The 20,840-nt window shown below is 44.3% G+C and overlaps 1 protein-coding gene across 6 annotated transcripts in view; it reads left to right on the top strand.

Moving 5' to 3' along the window:
* PECAM1 (platelet and endothelial cell adhesion molecule 1) overlaps positions 1–20,840 on the top strand; it is a 58,600-nt gene that overhangs the window by 12,993 nt on the left and 24,767 nt on the right. For 5 of the 6 annotated variants that reach the window (XM_066614515.1, XM_066614511.1, XM_066614514.1 and 2 more), the window contains exons 4-12: positions 3,001–3,303; positions 4,387–4,656; positions 6,222–6,491; positions 9,077–9,358; positions 11,350–11,637; positions 12,694–12,798; positions 14,750–14,777; positions 16,151–16,221; positions 19,633–19,689. In XM_066614515.1, coding sequence (XP_066470612.1) covers positions 3,001–3,303; positions 4,387–4,656; positions 6,222–6,491; positions 9,077–9,358; positions 11,350–11,637; positions 12,694–12,798; positions 14,750–14,777; positions 16,151–16,221; positions 19,633–19,689 — 1,674 coding nt within the window. The remainder of the gene's footprint in view (positions 1–3,000; positions 3,304–4,386; positions 4,657–6,221; positions 6,492–9,076; positions 9,359–11,349; positions 11,638–12,693; positions 12,799–14,749; positions 14,778–16,150; positions 16,222–19,632; positions 19,690–20,840) is intronic. The other variant, XM_066614513.1, reaches the window with a different exon arrangement.

Below are 20,840 nucleotides of genomic sequence, written 5' to 3'. Positions count from 1 at the left end.
CTTCTACCCTGCCTTTCAGGATTAAAAAATTTTTGTATCCAACAATAAAAAATTATAAAAAAATAAAAATCATAATAAAATTATGATCACAACATATACAGTAATCAGTGAAGCAACAACAGCAATAATAAAAAGGTAGATTATTAATTAAAAACTCAGGCAAATAAAATGGTTTTGATGTGGGTAAAACCTAGTGGTTTGGGTGCCTACAAGTACTTCTGGGAAGGCAGTATCATAATTGGGGTGAGACTGCAGAAAAAATACTAAGTATGATTGCTTTCCACCTGAACTCTGACATTGAAAAGAACCAGAAAAGGGTCTCTGTTTACCTAGAAGCAGGGTAGATTTGTAATGGGAGAAGGTGATCCTTAGGTACTCTTGTCCCAAGCTGTCTAAGACTTAGGGCACAATCCTAACTCCTTATGTCAGTGCTTTGCAGCACTGCCTTAGGGCAATGCAGCTCTGAGGTAAGGGAACAAACAATCCCTTACTTTGAGGAGGCCTCCGTGAGTGACACCCAACTGCATGATGCAGCACACATCCCATGGGAAAGTACTGACATAAGGCGTTAGGATTGCGCCCTTAGTAATTTAAAGAAAAAAAATCACACATGGAAAAACCAGATGGCTTGAAGCCACTCTGCGCTGCTTGGGGAAACCTACCTCCTGCTCTTCCCCCCCCCCCGGACCACCCTCCACCCACCCCGGAATGCCTGCCTCCCACCTCCTCCTCTCCACCCTCCCCAGACCCTTGCATCTGCCGAGTTCAGCCAACGGGACCCTCCCTGCCAGAGTCGGTACAGAGACTGGATTCAGCCTCCGTGGTCTGGCACATATCCCTCTGCCAGCCCAGCCAAGGAGGCGCAAATGTTTGTGACCCTCCTGGGCCGGCACAAGAGACTTACACTGGCTGAAGGCACACTCAGGATTGTGTCCTAAGTTAATTTTAATATGGGCTACTGGTTTGCGTCCCCTGGGATGATATTAGTGCATGGAGGTGGCAACTTCTTGGAACAGGAAATGCTATGATTATTTGAAGAGACAGAGTCTAAAGAGGCAATAGTAAAGAGGCAAACACAAAGAGCTGCTAGGAATTCTCACACCCAGGGCTTGAGTCCCCTTTTGTGCACAAACACATACATCTAAGAAATATCTTTTGGAGCAGAGCAGAGCAAGGATAGAAAAATAGCTCCATGGAAGAGGGCAGCCAGGTGAAACAAACACACAAATGGCTCCATGGCAAAGGTTTGAGTCCCTGTGGGATACTCACCGGCTGGAAGGAATCCTTTTGCCAGGAAAAAGACTGGGAACCGCACAAGGGGAACCGCAACAGCACTTGAGTGAAGCAGGGTGCTGGTAGCTCACTGTAAAACAATACAGTCTGGGAGCCAGGCAAAATGGGTTCTAGTTCAGTCAAGGGATGTGCCCTATTTAGCAAGGCAGTTACCTTTTGCATAACTGGCCAAAAACATTTATAGTAGGGATAAAAGGAGCCAGGCATTGATACCTCTTAAGGTGGATGGCCAAACAGCCATGCACCTCCCTGCCAAGCTCTACACCAGGGGTGTCAAACATAAGGCCCGGGGGCTGGCTGCAGCCCGCTGAAGCTTCTTGTCTGGCCCTTGAGCTCTCAGCTGCTAAGCAGTTCTGTGATGGTGCTCCTGAAAGGGCGACCCGCATGATAATTGGGCTCTCCCACATCTTGAAATATGATCAAGATTTGCATATTTTCTCTTCTGATTTTACCTAATGAGTTCCTAAGTGAGAAAAAAGTGCTTATTTCTGGTTAGGACCTGTTAATGACATCACTTCCTGCCTAATGATATCAACTTTGGCCCTTGGCAGGCATCATGAATGCTATTTGGCCCACTGTATGAAATGAGTTTGACACCCCTGCTCTACACAGCACAGAGCTTGTAGGTTATGCGCACAAATACAGAATATGCAAATTGTTACAAAACCATCTGTAAAGAGGCTTTCTTCCTTCTCTCCAACACAGGAAGGAATGCCTCTTCTAAGATGTTCCTTGGCCACCAGGGGATATTTGCCATTGACTGACAGCTGGGCAAATCTCCACAGTCCAAATAGCCAGAGGACCTTTAAAGTGGCCAAATCCATCTTTTCTTTTAATCACCTCTTGGACCCAGCTGGTGAATGGACCAGTTCTTGGGAGCATGCCACTCCTGCTTTACAGCACTTGCATTGATTGCCAGTACCTTTCCAAGCTCAATCCAAAACACTCATAGAGATATCCATGAGATATGATGGTGGGGGAAGGCGGAGGAGGCAGCAGGAGCCACACAAGACTCAGACACACCCTTTCTCCTTCCCCCAGGCTGGTCAATGGGGTTGCTCTCAGGAGTCCTCTGGATACAGAGGATTCTGGGGAACCAGCTCTGCCTTCCTCCTCCCTAGCTTTCCCAGCTGATGGCAGACTACTGGGCAGGTAAGTTGTGGAAGGGAGGGGAGCATCTGACAAGGGAACCCAGCCATGAAAGGAGCTGTGCAAGTGCCTGCTTTGCCCCAAATTATTGAATTCTATTTACCTTTACCCCTAGGGAACTTATGGCTTTCCATCATGGGAACAAAATATTCTGGCAGTCTTTGGGTATAACAGGCTAACCAATTTAACATTACCAGCCTGATAGGATCTTTACTTACCTTTGTAAGTTGTATTTGTTTCATTGTGAGTCATCTTACTGATATAGCTTTAACTAATGTTTTATATATTTTGGGATTGTTTTAGTGACGTTAGTTATATTGTGAACATCATTGATAGACAGGCATGATATTAATATTTTTGACCACCAAATTAAGAGTCCCTGGAAGAGATAAATATTAAAAAATGTATCTTTTCAGAGTTGAGTAGCATTCGGGGCAAGCTGATGTGAACACTGCAAAACTTGAGATCCTGTGGCTGATTGGTTGTCCTTCCCCATCCCCTACCCCCACACAATGATTTTAAATGCATTCTTATCCATTGTTTCATTAATTTCAACAGGAATAATAAGGCCAATACTGAAGTCCTGGAAAACTTCAGTGAAAGAAGGTGAAAAAGTACGTTTATGTTGTGAAGTACCAGGCGAAAAACCTCCTTTTCATATCAAATTTTCTAAAAGTAAGCATGGAGGGGCTTCCTCTCAAGAGAGGACAGTGCTGGTTGAGAAAGACAACTTTGCTGAGATTGAATTCCCAGTTGCTGCAGGAGACACTGTTTTACATTTTGAATGTACTGCCCTCATGCATTCGTTGACAGGGATTGAGACATCAGAGCCCAGTCAGAGAGTACTAGTTGCTGTTTCTGGTAAGTTAATGTCATTTTTACCTTTACAGTATTATGGTTATTCTTAAAATTTTAATTGGCTTTTATATGAATTTAATAACAAAACAGCAATAAAAATTATGCACATTATTTACAACACAGGCTGATCCCACTTTTACATTAGACAGGCTATAAAACTAGAGTGGTGTAGTGGTTTGGGAGAAGGACTTAGACCTGGAAGAACCAGGTTCGAATCCCCCCTCAGCCGTGAAGCTTCCTGGGTGACCTTGGCCACTTCTCTCAGCCTCACCTACCTCACAGGGTTGTTGTGAGGATAAAAGGAGGGGAGCAGCTGAGTACACCGCTCTGAGCTCTTTGGAGGAAGGGTGGTATAAAAACGTGAAAAATAAATAAATAAAAATAAATAAAGCAGAACACAACATATACATATGCTCATGCAGACCAAAAACAGAGGCTTCATTTGAGACAGAACTATTGGAATCTCATACCTTACTTAATCATTCATGTTTAATAAATTTTGTTGTCACTTTTCAGTGTTTTGCAACTATTAATCTAGCAGCTGCTCATAAGTGACGTATGTAATTGGAAAATTTATTTTAAAGTGCTAATTATCATTTTCTAGAACTGTTTAGTTTGAATACAAGTTCACTCCAAATGTAAAAAGTCACCTTTAACACTCTGGTAATAGCAAAATTTGCAATCAATTAGATTTTATAATAATTAGTTCTTATGCTCATGACATCCATAGGCCTATAAATATCTCTTTAATTTCTACTGCCTTAGGGTGTATTTATAAATTGCAGCAATAGTTCTTTGTGTGGCCATGTCCTGTCAAGTTTTATTTAAATAAGTCTTACTGTGTTTGGTGAGACTTAGTCCCAAGAATATGTATGTCAGATCACATCTTTAGGTACTTTTACTTGAGATTGTTCCTGAAATTCTTATTTTTCAAAAACGCAAATTTTAAATGAAGTTAGATGAAGCTGACACAAGAATCATCCTTGTGTAGAAGAGTTTCCCTATTAAAGCAGTTGTAGTAATGAATTCTACAGTATCAAAACAATAAAGTCTTTTGCATATATTTTTGTCGTGATTCTCTTACAGAACCATTTTCCATTCCGAAAATAAGCATCCATCCACCAGAGAACATTACAGAAGGAGACAACATTCGCATTGAATGTACAACTATCCAAGGTCACCAGCAAGACATGGAAATCTTCCTCCAGAAGGACAAAAAGATTCTGAACCGCACAAAGGGGAGAGAGTCTGTGATATACGCTACAGTAGCCACAGTGGAGGATAATGGCAACTACACATGCAAAGCAGAATTTCTTAGTGTGTCCAAGATCAGCTCAGTGAATGTTGTGGTGTCAGGTAAGAGCTTTCTCTTCCTCACTTGGGCTAGCTTACATTTCTATTCCCTTGCAATATTCTATGTTATATCTCTTTTTATTTCGTATGAGAGAGTATAGTTTTTAAAGATCTAAGAGCCCAGTCCTACCCAGCTTTCCAGCACTGAGGATGCCATGCCAACAGGGCATGTGCTTGCATCCTGCAGTGGGGGGAGGGGCAGTCAAGGAGGCCTCCTCAAGGTATATTGGACCCCAAATCTATGATTGGAAAGTTAGGCAAGATCAGAGTGCCTCAGCTAACAGTCAGCCTACAGTTCACATATTTGCTTGTAATGGGTAGTTTAGCCCCAGAGAAGCTGCAGAAGTCTTTACACCATGTGGCAACCAGAAGATTATGTTAAAACAAAAAATAAACTGGTTCTGTTGTTCAAGTTTGAGACCTCAGGTTTTTAATGGGTTCAACAGACAACACATTCAACCTAGGAGCATTTTCAAGGACAGCAGTAGTTTTAAGAGCACTTTTTAGCCCTTGTGGAATTGTGTGCACTTGTGAACATCTCTAGTGCCATTAGACTCATTTTTAATTTGATTGAATGCCTGGTTAGCTAAAGGTTGGTTGGCTTATGTTGAATGTTTGGTGTGCTGCTGTTTTTCTATTGATGACATGGTTTCATCATTGATTTGTATTTGTGGGAGGTCTTCAATTAACTGAATTTTTATGGGATGTATTGTGTGTTTTATTTCACAATACTTTGGGTGTCCTTGTGTTGTGAAAATCCTGATTTTTTTTTCTCATGGCATTATATTGTTATGGCTATTGTTCTTCCCTGAGACTCCTTGAAATCAACGCTATTGCAGAACTACTGCATGGGAAACCCAAAAGGTCATTCTGTGTTTGGGTTCAACTTTGACAATGGTTCCCACACTGTGGATCTGGGACCCACAAGTGGGTCTTGATTCAATTTTTGCAGGGTTGCAAAACAGACAGAGCAGATTAGGCTCTGTGCATCAAGGATTAAACAAGCTGCTACTTTGGGATGGGAGCACTGTTGCCCAATCCCCACTATAACCACACCCCTTGAACAAATATCCCTTGAATTTGCAGCTCTCTCAACTGAAATTTTCCTCTTGCTCCATCAATCAATCATTTAAAGTGTCAGTGGGTTAATCTAGTGATTAAAATAGTTAAAGTTCGTAGCCATGGTAACACTCAATGGTTAAAATTTAAAATACAAATTGCAAAAAGTCTGTGTCAATGAGTGCATTAGCAGTGTGGTAAGCAATCCCCAACAAAGATCTCTAAACTGCAAAATCATTTCAAGGTTGATTAATCATTTCAAGGTTGCATGCACTAGTGACTAGTGCTAGGAGTGGGGGAGGGGAGTGGCAGAGTTGTGTTTGCACATCAATAAATATTACCATTTGAATGAATGGAAAATGTGATACTCTCACAACAGAAATGTGGTATTGGTGACCAACTCCCTTGCCATGATTGAATAGTGATTGAACATTTGTTGTGTTATAAACTGATCATGTGGACAGGCCTTCAGTGGATTATTTTTTCTGTTTCCTCTGTCTGTTTTGCAGAACTGTTTCCCAAGCCAGTTCTTCATCCTGCTTCAATTCTTCATCCTACTCCAATAATACGTGTGGATGAAAACAGCACCTTAAAAATAGAATGTCACGTTAATAGCTCACTGCCTATATATTTCTCACTCATGAGAGACAACAGAATATTGGTAAACAACAGTGTCTATACTACCAGAGCCCGTTTAGCTCACCGCGGTGTCTATGTCTGTGTTGCTGAGACAAAAGGGATTACCAAGAAAAGTGACCCTGTGCAGATAAATGTTTATGGTGAGTTGAAATTATTTGAGCTGAAGGTCATTATTTGTAGAATGAAACCTTTTGGCTATTGTACTGCTCATGGTTCCTCAGTAGCTCTATGCCAAGGTATAGCACACTGACGTGTCGGTAAGCACGGCCGGGGGACACATGGCACTACCAATGCTGATGCTTGAGTGCAATGGTGTAGTGCTAAAATGCAGGAGCTTGTCATGACGCCCCCAATAGCCACATCCAATTAAGATTAAAACAAATCCTTCTCATGTATGGAGAAGAGCAAAGTTGAATGACTATATGGGAGCTGCATACCATTGTGACCAGAGAGAACAGGGCTTTTCCTCACTTCTGTCTGAAAGGCGTTTCCTTTATTGGCATTTTATATGCCAATAAAGGTTACAACAACAACAACAACAGCAGCAGCAGCAGCATTTCCTCTGGTTCACTACTAGCAAAAGATACATGGAGTCCTACTTTCCATTACACTTGGCCATCCCATGAATTGAGAGGGTTCCTCAGAACCCCTTGCAATAGTTGTGCTAGAAAGCAGCACCTTAAACCCCCAGCCTCCTGTGCTACTTTTGGCATCAGGGGCAGCTCTTGCATCATGTTGTCCCATGTTACTTGACCTACCTATATTGTAGTGCTAGCCCCTGCTAACAATGCCTAGTCTTGTCACCTACCAGCAGAGATGAATATGGCCAGGACTGTCTGCACAAATAATGTGCAGCTATAATATAGCTTTGGAACTAATATTCAGTAAAGTGGTTCGTATATTCAGTATCATGTACTGACTGGGGAGTTATTTTCTCCCCATACACCTGCAAGCTGGTTAAAGGTAGTGCTTCTGAGCAGTGGCGCAGCTAGCAAGGGGCAGCAGGGGCTGTCCACCCCGGGTACCACCCTGGCTACCAGCCTTAATAGCTCACTGCCTATATATTTCTCACTCATGAGAGACAGTAGAATATTGGTAAACAACAGTGTCTATACTACCAGAGCCAGTTTAGCTCACCATGGTGTCTATGCCTGTGACCCTGTGCAGATAAATGTTTATGGTGAGTTGAAGATATTATTTGGGGGGGTGACACCACAAATGACCCAACATCGCGGAGTTTATGAATAACCCCATCATGTTATATACCATTGGATGTGGACTTTCCAGCAGAATGCAATGGAAAAAACCAGAGTCATATATCTCCTTTCCATCAAACGTTATGGCCAAAAAACCAGAAACTCCCCCCCCAAAATGCATGGAGCCCTATGGAAAGTGAAACCAAGCCACATTGCACATTTACTCGTGAGTAGGCAAACCTGCCTTAGTCTGTCAGAAAGGGCAGGCTAAGAGGAATCCAATGACACCAGAATGGTTCCTATCCAATGAAAGCAGCCCCCAGAAAACACCCAAGAAGGAAGTCCCTCCCTCCAAGCAGGTGAATTTATTGATCCCTATGGAACGTGAAAGTAAGCCACATGGTTGTGTTTACTAGCAAGTAAGCAAATGTGCCTTGGCTCCTGGTCAAGTCAGGCAAAGGGGAATGCAAGGCTAGTTGCATGGTCCCAATCTGATGAAAGTGGAGCTCTATGAATGCTCCAGAAGGCAGCACCCCCGCCCCCCAAAGAATAAAACAGGCTTGCGCTGGCAAGGTCAATTTTTATTTGTTTTTAGACTTGCAAAGCTAGGTGAGTCCTGATAGTGATATGCTTGAAATATAGAAATTAACACAATTAGGCACTGGGGAGTGCTGAAAATCTCACTGATATTTTTTTGGTGGAGGGGGCTGTTATTGCAGGCAGGCTACAGAGAAAATTCACTTGGTAAAACAGGGCTGGCTTCCCCTTATTTAATTATGTGTTTTCTTTAATTATTTGTAATTATTTATTTTATTTTGCTTGATGATGTCACTTCCAGCCATGACATCTCTTCTGGTGGGTCCCGGACAGATTGTCATTCTAAAAAGTGGGTCCCAGTGTTAAAAGTTTGAGAACCACTGCCTTAACTCAAATGAGACATCGGGGGGTGGGGGTGGGTGATGACACCCTAGTGATCAAAATTCTGGAAATCATGGCTTTTAGGAATAATACCATAATGTTATATGCCATTTGATGCAGAATTTCATCCATTGCTTGTGGGGAAATATTCACTGCATTTATTTTCTGGTCATTGTTATTATTTATTTCATGTTATGACTATTATTATCTCTCAGTCTCACCTACCTCACAGGGTTGTTCTGAGGACAAATTAAGGTGAGGAACTGTGTACAATACCCTGAGCTGCTTAGAGGAAGGGTGGTATAAAAATGTTGATTGATTATGTTGTGTGGGGTGACAAAAATTTACGGGCCTTGGGTGCCAAATGACCTAGCTACACCACTGCTTCTGAGCAGTGACAATATGCCTCTCCCTCATCGCTGTGTAGCTACCTCTAGCCCCCGTGCATCTAGGATTAGGGTGGAGCGGGCAGATCTCTAAGCACAGAGATCATCAGGTCCTATCAGGATGCATGTCACATTTTGAAAATTATTATTAAATGAAACCACTCTGAGGAATTGTTGTTATTATTCATAGAGACGCGTATATAGCAATTTCTTCTTTGTTTTCAGCTCCTGTTTCCAGACCAATCCTTTCTGCTACCTACCAGTTACCTACAGGAGCAGTTTTGGGGCAGAATTTCCTTTTACGCTGCTATTCTAATCTTGGAACTCCACCTATCTACTACACTCTTTACAGAGGTGACAAAATTATTACTACTAAAGAAGGAAATGAATCAGCTGAGTTTACACAGATAGCAACCGACAAGCACGTTCAAGGAGAATACAGGTGTGAAGCTTGGAACGGCCACTCAATTAGACAACAGAGCAGGAGGCTAAACATTACAGTGATAGGTGAGTAGTAGGGAAATGTGTGCAACTTTTAAAAGAGTCAAAGTCTCTTTAGTGAGAATTGGCAGTTGGAAATCAGATCTGGCCCTCAAAGGCTTTCCATCTAGCCTGCAGCATAGCCCCCAATGCAAAGAACACCCCCCTCTGCCTACCACCCTGCTCTCACACACTGTTTAGTAACTCAGCCGTTTTCTCCCAAGTTGAGACAAGAGCTATTTACTCTTGTCTGCTGCAGTTTTGCAAAGGCATTTCCTTATGATGCACCTCAGCTGCCCATTCCCTTGTCCAAGCCTAGATGGAGGAAAATTGATGTTACATTTTAATTGTACCCTTCCTCCAAAGAACTTAGGGCAGCACACAGCCCCTGCCCTGCTTGTCTAATTATGGAAATGCCCTAGGTCACCTGAAGCCTTAAAGGGGAGCATAAGTAATAGATAGAAGAATGAGTCAGAGATCTCATGGTTCAGTATTTTCCTTGGCTAGAAAAACAAGATGAGGTTTGAGTAATTTTTCCCTCCCTACCCCAGTGAACAATGTGGCTGAGCCTGACTTGCAAGGGGCAAAGCTGCTATCACCAGACACCTGTTAAGAGACCAATGATGCTTTTCCATCAGTCTTTTACCTGGCTTTACCTCCCTGCATTACAATCTCTGCGCATGAACTGGAGGTTGTCCATGACTTTGTGTACCTTGGCTCAACGATCTCCAACACGCTTTCTTTCGATACCGAGCTAAACAAATGCATTGGTAAAGCAGCTACCACATTTTCCAGACTCACAAAGGGAGTCTGGTCCAACAAGAAGCTGACGGAACATACCAAGATCCAGGTTTACAGAGCTTGCGTCCTGAGTACACTTCTGTACTGCAGTGAGTCATGGACTCTTCGCTCACAACAGGAGAGGAAACTGAACGCTTTCCACATGCGCTGCTTTCGACGGATTCTCAGCATCACCTGGCAGGACAAAGTTCCAAACAACACAGTCCTGGAACATGCTGGAATCCCTAGCATGTATGCACTGCTGAAACAGAGATGCCTGCGTTGGCTCGGTCATGTTGTGAGAATGGATGATGGCCGGATCCCAAAGGATCTCCTCTATGGAGAACTCGTGCAAGGAAAGCGCCCTACAGGTAGACCACAGCTGCGATACAAGGACATCTGCAAGAGGGATCTGAAGGCCTTAGGAGTGGACCTCAACAAGTGGGAAACCCTGGCCTCTGAGTGGCCCGCTTGGAGGCAGGCTGTGCAGCATGGCCTTTCCCAGTTTGAAGAGACACTTGACCAACAGTCTGAGGCTAAGAGGCAAAGAAGGAAGGCCCATAGCCAGGGAGACAGACCAGGGACAGACTGCACTTGCTCCCGGTGTGGAAGGGATTGTCACTCCTGAATTGGCCTTTTCAGCCACACACTGTTCCAGAACCACCATTCAGAGCAAGATATCATAGTCTTTCGGGACCGAAGGTTGCCAACGGTATTTACCTGGCTGGGTCTGGCATTCATTTCCAGTAGTGAGCCCACTGCAAATCAGGGATGGGGAATGAAGAACTGCTCTATCTATCATGATCGCTGTTGCTGCCATTACCCCTGTGACATATAGAGTGAACAGAGCATGCTGGGAACAAAAGAGTACTCTGCTCCCTGCATGCTCTGCCCAATCTGTAGGCTTCAAGAAGTGACGAAGCGGGAAGCAGCTGTCAGCAATGGAAGTAAATGTAAAGTAAATAAATAAAAAAAGTAAATAAAGCTGGATCACTCTGTCTTCTTATCCATTCAGGCAAAAAAGAGGTGGAGAGATTGAGGAATTGTGTTTTGATAAGTCTCCTAGAGGGAGAAAAGGTTTAAAAAGATCCCTTTATTTATGAATAAATGGGAGAAGTCAATTCTCAATGTGTGACGGGCCATCACCTACCCCCTGCGTTTACATGATTTGCCATGCAGCAATTATTTCTGATACACTGAATCTGCTGTTGAACCTTTTTTTGTGCTTTATTCCACAGCCCGAGTTGAAAACGTAACCATGCATGTAACTCCAGAAAGGGTTGTTGAAGACGGTGAAAATGTTTTATTTGTCTGCTCTGTTGGTTCAGGCTCTCTTCCGATTGAGTTCAAATTTTTTCGCAAATACGAATATAAAGATGAACTTTTATATCGGGTAAGAGAAGAGAAAAAGTACAGCGCAGCGTGGTTAATAGAAGGAATTGCAAGCCAAGATGCAGCAAAGTACTTTTGTACAGCCAGCAACGAAGCAGATCTTCTTGCACGGAGCAGACTGGTAACAGTCATGGGTAAGTTATGCTCATGAATTCACCTTGCCAAAGTACAGAGTGTGCCCGTCTTGGTTTCATAAAACATTGTACAGTGAGACGGGTGCAAATGTAAGAACAACTATTATAGAGAATCTGATTTCATGGTCACGCCTTCCTCCCAGGGAACCTTGGGAAATGTAGTCCTTGACAGTCAGCATTACTGGCTAAGCTTCTAGGGATGAAGAGGTTTTGAGTTTTTGCTGGTACCTCCTAAGAAGAAAAAACCCTGAAAACAAATTTTCCAATGACAAAACAGGAAGAAAAGAAATGTGGGTGCCTTGCACAATAACAGGAATAAGGGAGAAGGGGATGTTTCCATGTTTCTGAAAATGTCTTCTCTGCACAATCCTTTAGAATGCTGCTAAGGGAAATAAGCACATTGAAAGCACCTTGTCCCATTATGGATTGCCATGGTATAAAGACACACTAGAGAGCAGCAACTGTGTCATCCATATAGAGTAACGTAAGAATAAGCTCCTACTAATGATCATTTGGGTGGCACTGCTGGTCCTGGGGGAGTGGGGGGAGGCAAAAGCCCCAGGCACTGCACCTGCTGCGCCTTTGCCACTGCTGCCTCTGCCCACTGTGCTGCCTCCGCCTGCCGTTTGGAGCTATTCTGTTGGCAGGTGAAGCCCCGCGTGGTACTCCGACCTGCTCAAAAAGCCTTCTGAGGCAATCTTAAACAGTACTTCTTATTTTGCTGGAAAACTGGAAGTACTGTTTAAGATTGCGCCAGAAGCCTCTGAAGGCTTTTTGAGCAGGTCAGAGTGTCGCACACGGCTCCATGTGTCTAGGTAAGTATCTGGGGGAGGTGGCATGTTGCAGACCTGTGCCCCAGGGTGGCCTGGGAGCCTGGTCTGTAACTGTTGGGCTGTAAGATTTGTGCAGATTGCTCACACCTAAGCGGGCTTTCAACTCTGAGAATCTGGTTGGCTCATGTCTGATCGGCCCACAGTCAGGGGCTGATGCTTGCGAAAGCTTCCACTGATGTCATCCCGTGCTTGAATTCTGACATATTTATCTCCTTCTTTCTAGTTGTTCTAGCTTCATGGAAGAAATGGCTGATTGCGTTGTTTGTCCTGCTGATTATTGGCATTGCCATTGTAGCTTTATGGCTCTGCTTTAGAAAGAAGGCGAAGGGTAATAAATGCTTTCTTTGTTTTCACTTCTTCAGTGAATAGAAGAGAAACTGTTCTGAGCCAGAACATTGTAATTAACATTGTACGTTAAACCTTCTGTGCTGGGGGTGGGGGCGGGGGTGGGCTTCCCATGGGCTTGGGCACTCCCTCACCTGCCCTCTTCACTTCTTTCCTCCTTGTTGGAGCTGTTAGCCAAAGTAAATAGGCATTGTATAGACAATTCTTGTTGTCTTGTGTGCCCTCTTGTTGTCTTGTGTGCTCCCTGGGGCATTTGGTGGGCCACTGTGAGATACAAGAAGCTAAACTAGATGGGCCTATAGCCTGATCCAGTGGAGATGTTCTTATATTAAATAACTAACATCCATGATCGTCATCCTTTTTACAGCTTTGTAAAAAGCAACAATGGAGGCCCCCAATTGAACAAGGAGTATGTTTTGATCCGCAGTTTGTTGAAACCATAGGTACGAGTTCCATGGCCCACTGGATTATAATTTAAAAAAATTATATGAAATCATGTATGAGGAGTTGGTTTGGACTTGCCCTTCCCTTCATTAATACAATAGGGACAACCTGTCAGAGAGGGACATGTTTGTGCATATACCTAATCATGTTGGGGTTGTGTGCCACAGACACTATCATCTGAACTGCCTCTGCATTTAGCTTAAAATCATAGTTTGAGAACGTGGATCTATCCATGGGAACAAACTGTGGATAGAAATTAACAATGGCTAATGAAAGTGTTAGTGCAGGCATCATGTAGGACTGTGGTTAGCTCTGAACATGAAAGAAGCAGATAATTCATGTGCAGGAGAGGAAGGGAACAGGAAGACTTTCACAAACCTATTGGGAGTGCCCAATCTCCTGATTACAGTTAAGGCAGTGTCAGGCCTGCAGCAGGCTACACTATAATTTTACTACCTTTTGTATGAACTTCTGATTAACTAAACTGTGCTTCTGAGACTTCTTTTATTTTTTAGAGTTTTACATTCATATTGATAGATGCACATTAACAGTGCAGAATACACTGGTAAATAACTGTGGTTGTGTAAGGAATATTGGAAAACAGTTAAGACTAGCAAATGCTCTTTGCTTTGTAGAATCACAGTATCCCTCTAAACTGCCTTCACATGATCCCCCTAAAGAAAGCATACAGGTATCTGCTGCTCCTCCTGTTCTGATATACGTCAGATATACTAAAATGGGAGGACTATTGGATACATGGATACTTATTTTGTTATATGTTACAAATATTGTAATTCTGCAGTTGCTTTTATTTGTATCTGGATTGGGCTAGAACAGTGGTTGTCAAACTCCCTGGGAGTTTCTCTCTCTGGGAGAGTTTGAGAGCCACTAAGTCTTTGCGGAGGAGGGAGGAAGGCAGCAGGGGCGGAGGGGAGGGCAACGACGCGATTCCCAGGATCGCGTCGCTCAGGGGGCTGCAGGGTCTGGGATGCACTCACCAGTCTCTGCAGCAGCCTTCCTGGGGTGCGGGGAGCCCTGTGCGAGTGTCTGCAGGGCTCCCCAGCTTGCTAAAAGTGGAGTGATCACGCTCCATTTTCACTTTTGGAAGCCTGGGCAGCCCTGCAGACTTGCGCAGAGCTCACGCTGGGCTCCCTGCACTCCAGGAAGGCTGCTAAAGGGACTGGTGAGTACATCCCAGACCCTGCAGCCCCCTGAGTGGCGCAATCCTGGGGGTTGCATTGCTGCCTTCCTCCCTGCCCCTGCCCCTTAAGGGGGCAGAGGCCAGGGTCCTCAGGCTGGTGTGTTTCAATGCCCCAGTTTGAAAAGCCCTGAGCTAGAACCATGAACATAGCAACCATATGGTTCCACAATTTCACATCCAACATATTCTTCCTGGATGAGTGAAAATATATCCATCTTATTTATATACATATAAATTTATCTTTTATTTGTACATTTTGTAACTGATTGTTATCTTTTCTCCTTTCAAGCTAAAGGCAGTTCTTTGGAGTTGACTCGGTAGGTTGGATATTGCTTTTACTACTTATGTTGTCATGTTTCCAAGAAATACAGTATTTCCCAAATATTGCCCTATTTTACTGCCCAGTCCTGAGTGGTGTGTGCCAGTTTACCGCCAGCATGCATTCTCACAAACGTGCCATACTGCCGGGTGAGTGCCAATGGTAGCCCAGTGCCAGGTGGCCACCAGAGCTCCGCCGCTCAGCAGTTATGGGGACTGCCGTACAGCGGAGAGGTAAGCAGGGCCTTGGGGAGAGGCGGGGAGGAGGCATTCCAGGGAGGTGAGGAGAGGTCAGTGAGGAGGCAGGCGTTCCAGGGGGAGGGAGCGAGGAGGGAGTAAGGAACGGTGGAGCTTTGCTCAACTGGATCCAGAGCCTACGTGTTGAACTCGCCGTCCTACATGGAGGCTCTTGATGCACCACTGACCTTTTGGTTGGCAGTGAATCAAGTAGCCCCATTGTGGGGCTACTCTCTTTACACGGGGGGCGGGGACAAATGGGGCTACTCTCTTTAGAAGTGACCAAAAGGTCGACACTAAAGTAAAGGCGCTCGTGTAGGGCGCGCAGCCCTGCACAAGCACCTTGGATCCTGCGGAGCTGAGCTCCGTGGATCCACCTCTCTCCCTCCCCCGACACACCTCCCACCCGCCCCCTGGTATGCCTCCCTCTCCCTGGAATGCCTCCCCCATGCCCCTGGCCACACCCCCACCTCCTGTTCCGCAGCCCGGAGGTCCGGGAGACTGTGGAGCTGCGGAACCCTGGCGACCACTGCGCACTAGCCCAGTGGCAGCCGGTGCTGGGCTAGCTCTGGCAGGAACCCAGCGGAAAGCCCCGCAAATGTGCCTTACAGCACGTTTGTGACTGTGGTCCGTGGCGCAGAGCCATGCCGCAGACCTCAAGATTGGGCTCTCAATCCCTTGTCCCTGATAGGCCACATTTCTTCAGGGAGAATATTCAATTGTGTAGTGCCCCATATTATTTTCATGATGATGCAGTTCCTTGGTGGTCTTAGTGCTGAGTGACTCAAAATATTAATAATATGGATGAATTAATAATATGTGCTTGTGATTAGTGAGGCGTATGGGTCACAAAAGTGTCAAGACCCAGAAACCAGTTCAACATGGGGGCCCATTTCTTTTAAATCTGGCAGCATACAGTCCAAAACATAGGTTTGTAAAGTGGTCCTGCAAACAAGGAATATATATCTTAGAAGCATCCATGAAACTCAATGATTCTTTGGATTGTATGTGCTCTGGGCCAAACCAGTATATCTCTGAGATCATGAATAAGAATCTGATCTAAAAAAGTAACCGTGTTCTCATTCTAAAATATGTGCTTCCTCACAGTTTATGCCTTGTTCTGATTTCTTTTTAGTTCTGCACCAGCCAACAATTCAACAACTGAGAAGATGATATCGGAACATGATAAAGGAGACTTCTATTATGGTACTTTATGCTTAGTGACTTAGACATCTATTTCTGTTTGGGTATTTTTTAATGTTGACTAAGAAGCATTTTAATCGCAGGAACTCCATCGTTCAATCAAACCATTATCCAGCCAAGGCCCAAGTGAAAGAGTCTTATTAATATGTTCAAAGGATGTTGTGTTGTTATATATGGTCACATTCAATCTAGAAACATGAGTTGTTCTTCATGGTCTCTGTGCAACCAGCTATACACACGCAGAACCAAGCACAGGCTCGTTGAGTATTCTGCCCATGCTCTCAAATGAGGAAACCCCATGCACACTGTATGCCTTGAGTATGCAAAGAAAGCTGATCACTCAGTTTCTTTTTATCCACCGTTGAAGAAGCTTCTCTTTGGAGGAATGCTTCTCTTTGTCTTCATCCCTTTAAAAACTGAGACTTTTATCTCAGTTTCATCTTTCTACATCTACTTTTTTGTTAGTACTATACATTTTTATTTTTTACAAAAAGATATATAAAACATAATTAGTAGCTACTCAATTAATAAGCCCTGCCCTGTTGCATTGTGGTTAGGGTCTCTTTCAAAGTGCCACTGCTGTGCGGCAAAAGTCCCTTCCACACATGGACACAAAACTTGTCTCTTTTATATGAGGGAATGTCACACTGTTGACACCTGTGTCCACTATAAAAAAGGTTCTAGGAATAGGAGAAAGTATAAGGAGCTTTACCTCAAGTTGGCGTTCTGGGATTCGGCCCTCATTCCTGCTGCAGCACTGTTGATATTTCCTGCCCACCTGCTTCCTTTCTGTCACCAAAACTTGTTCTACCATCGGATGGCACACAAATCAAGACAGCCATTAGGATTTGGGTGATGCCCAGAAGGGGCGCAACAAATCTCACTCTGGGCAGGCAGCCAATATCCAGGATCTCCCTTAAAAATAGGTGAATAGGAAAAGTTCATTATGGGTTACAAGTGCTTGGTTTTAGAGGCAGGCTGCCTCTGATTGCCAAATGCAGGGGAGGGCACCAGTATGCAGATTGTGTCTGTCTTGTGTGCTCCCTGGGGCATTTTGGGCCACTGTGAGATACAGGAAGCTGGACTAGATGGGCCCTTGGTCTGATCCAGCGGGGCTTTTCTTATCTTCTTATGAAACACCACCATTCAGAGCCAAAGTCAATGGAGCAAACTTCTCCTCTGATTTCATCCACTTCAGTGGCTCACTTTTATTTTCCAACACAGGCTCCAGTCTTGGGTGGTGTTCTAGAGCAGGAGTTGCCAAAACGTGACCCGAGGTGCACTGGAATAATTATTCTGGACACAGTGTGCCAGTGGTGAAGCCTTATCATTCTGCTGTGAAACAAACAGTTTTCACACCCAGACATTTCCAGTCTTCACGTCAGGGAGCCACTTCCCTTCCCTGGGAAACCATCACATATGGCTCTGTGCCCCAATTTACCGGGGAAGTGGCTCCCCAGCACAATGATCAGCAATGTTCAGGCACAAAAACTGCTAGCTGTGTGGTGGAATGGTAAGTTTTTGCCACTGCTGTGCTGCGCTGGAATAATTTTTCCAGTGCGTCAGATCCAGCTCATGGGACAGGGTTTGGAGGCCCACGTTCTATAGTGATCTTTCTCTTCAGTGATGAACTCAATCTCAAAGAAGGTGCCATCTCTGGACTCCTCCCCTGGACTGGGCATTGCTGCGGTCTGCATCATCTCCGAAGGGGAAATCATCCAAACTTTGTGGCATTCCTTATTTCCTAGAGGCCTCAGGCTATGTCACTGACATCGAGCCAGAAATACCACTTGTTTCAAACTGGACAAGTTGCCATCAGACCTATAGGTTTTTGCCCCATACTTGAACAATTTCTTCACCATAGGCACTCAACATGAACCAGCCCAGTTTGATATAGAAATATGGACCGTCCCTGTCTGTCAGTCTGCAACTGGATGAAGGGAACCACCATTGCCGATAGTAATTGTGCCACCTGTGAAGATAACATTTCAGTCTCTCACAGTGCCATCTTTTGATGCCAACTCAAATGTCAGCATCAGGAACTGAGTTGATAGCTGTTCTGCTTCCAACAGCATCAACATCCACAAACTTTGACAGCACTGGTTTCCTCGGGACCAACAGTGGTATCAACATTATCATCCTGTCGCCTCCAGATCATCCTGCCGTCCTTCTTTCTAAGTGAGCTGTAGAATCAGAACTGAAATTGGAAACTTCCACTTCTGTCATGCTATTGGGATTGTCATCAGACCATCAAGTAGAGAGCAGGAAGTCAGTTTTTCTAATTGAGGGTCTATCATGAGGACATCATTGAATGTTGAATGGCCTCCATGTTAGGCAGGAAATATCAGCACACAGTGGAACCTGTTGGCAACCCGGTATGCAGCCTCAGGGCCCAATCCTATCCAGTGTTCCAGTGCTGATGCCGATGTGCCAACATGTGCTACACCCTGCAGTGGAGAAACAGTCACAGAGGCCTCAAGGTCTCAGGAGTCAAGGTTAGAGAACATTTGTTCTCTTAGCTAGGGGCTGCATTGTGGCTGCATTGGCACTGGAAAGTTGGATAGGATTGGGCCCTGAAGTGGGAGCAGTATTTGGTGAGAAAAAGGGAATGGGGGGAGCCTAAGCTTTGCCTCCTGCTGCAGCCTCAATCCAGATCAGGCTCTCTGTGGTTTGTCTGTCAAAAAAGAAGACACTTGGGCAGTCCAATCTGAACCTGGAGTTGAGCTAGCACAGGCCTCCTGCATGGCTCCTGAGTGATGCAAATGTGCCATAAGGCACTTTTGGTTTGACTTGGGAGTTGGCTGGGCCAGCACGGAGGCCTGCAACAGCTCACCCGGGCCGAGTACTGTAGCTGCGCAGGCCGGAGAAGGTGAGTTTGTGCCAGGTGGTTGAGAGAGGACAGTAGGAGGGTGTTCCGGAGGTGGGGAGGAGGTGTTTCTGAGTGGGGGAGGGCAGACTTGGGGGAGCATGAGGTCCGAGAAGGGGCAGATCGGTGGCCGCGATCCTATACCCCCTCTACTGGACCTGGCAGCCTTACAGGGGCTACTTAGATTTGCACCAGCTAAATAGCTGGCACAGATTAGAGTCACACCTTAGGAATGGCTGGGGCTTGACACAGGGTAAGGGGAATAATATCCCCTTACCCTGCGATGACCTGCAGCAGCCTCTCAACCAATTCAGATCAGGCCACTGTACCAGCACACATTAGGATTGTGCTCTTAGTCTGTTTTAACCCATCGTTAATGATAGGCTCAATATAATGCACAGTGTGGCCCTAAGGAGAACTACAGCTCTGGCTGAAAACCTGCTGTTCTTGATACATACTGATAAAATATTGTGCTTAAAGGGGAGGGGTAGCTATTTTTAAGTTACATATTTTGTTTACTCATCTTCTGTTTTCATTTTACCTTTTAGGATCAGATTATAATGAAGATGGTGAAAACCACATAAAATCGGAAGAAGAAAACAAAGGTAATTTCTTGATATTATTTTGAACTTTCATGTTCAAGTATGCTTCTGACTTTTCAAGAGACAATCGGGGGGGAGGTTAGAATAGAAAATGTTTACCTTGGAGTGATTTCTGTTTACCTGTATATATTTTCTGGAGATATATGTCAAAAGAAATAATGCAGCCTGGATTTTGTGGTAGTCAAAGATGCCACAGAATGACCAGTCTATTTTATTTCAATTTTATCAACCCATTTTAAAATAGTCAATTCTATTTTTAACCTTTCCATTGTTGTCCACTTCTCTTTGCTGTTATTACTTTATCATCATTTGACATTTTGAAACCACAAACAGGCCTGTGCTTATCCCACCAATCACCATCTAGCAGATCTGTTTCCTTTGCAGCATGTCAGACTCCTCACCTTTCTATTACATTGCACTGCTGGCACTGGGTCAATGAGATAATGAGCATTTGCGAGAAAATGCATTTGTGAGTGGCTGGATGTAACTCCACAGTGCTTTGCAGTGACATCTGAGCAGCAGGTGGATAAATTCCCATTAAGCTATTGTCTGCAAGGTGTTGATGGATGCCTCAGGTAGATCTTGGGGAAATACACAGGAGAATCTAAAAAAATAAAAAAGGAAGCAGATGTGTGCATTTTACCTTAGATTTTACAAAACAATGTCCATACCCCACAGATTCAGAAAGACTGATCCTTCAATATCCTTAGATTTCCCTCAGAAAGTTACTCTTTTTGCCTGACTGTTGTTCTTTCCTCTTTAATTATTGTTCATGCCTCCCACTCAGATATTTTAAAACTCACCCCATGGCTGGCCAATAAGCAATTTTAATTAGCACAAAGAAGAATTAGTATCTGCAAATTAGTTTTTTTTTTAATCTACTTGGAGAGGTTGCAACTGTACATGAATATAATTGCAAGATTTCATGCTCCCAAGGTGCTAATTAAATCCAAGGTGGATTCACATGTTGCTCCCTATGGAGGAAAACGTGAATATCTGTGAAAAAGTAAATATCTCCTGATTCAGAATCTCAAAGATGGGAAGAGACTGTCCTCCATCCAGGGGTGGATCCAGTGTTTGTATTTGGGGTTGAGGGCTATGAGCACTACTTTAACTCCAGAGCACAGGTCTACCAGGTGGGTACACCTGGGCTC

Source organism: Tiliqua scincoides, chromosome 2 (genome assembly GCF_035046505.1).
Source record: "Tiliqua scincoides isolate rTilSci1 chromosome 2, rTilSci1.hap2, whole genome shotgun sequence".
In the NCBI taxonomy this organism is placed as follows: domain Eukaryota; kingdom Metazoa; phylum Chordata; class Lepidosauria; order Squamata; family Scincidae; genus Tiliqua; species Tiliqua scincoides.
This window is presented reverse-complemented; position numbering and strand designations above follow the sequence as displayed.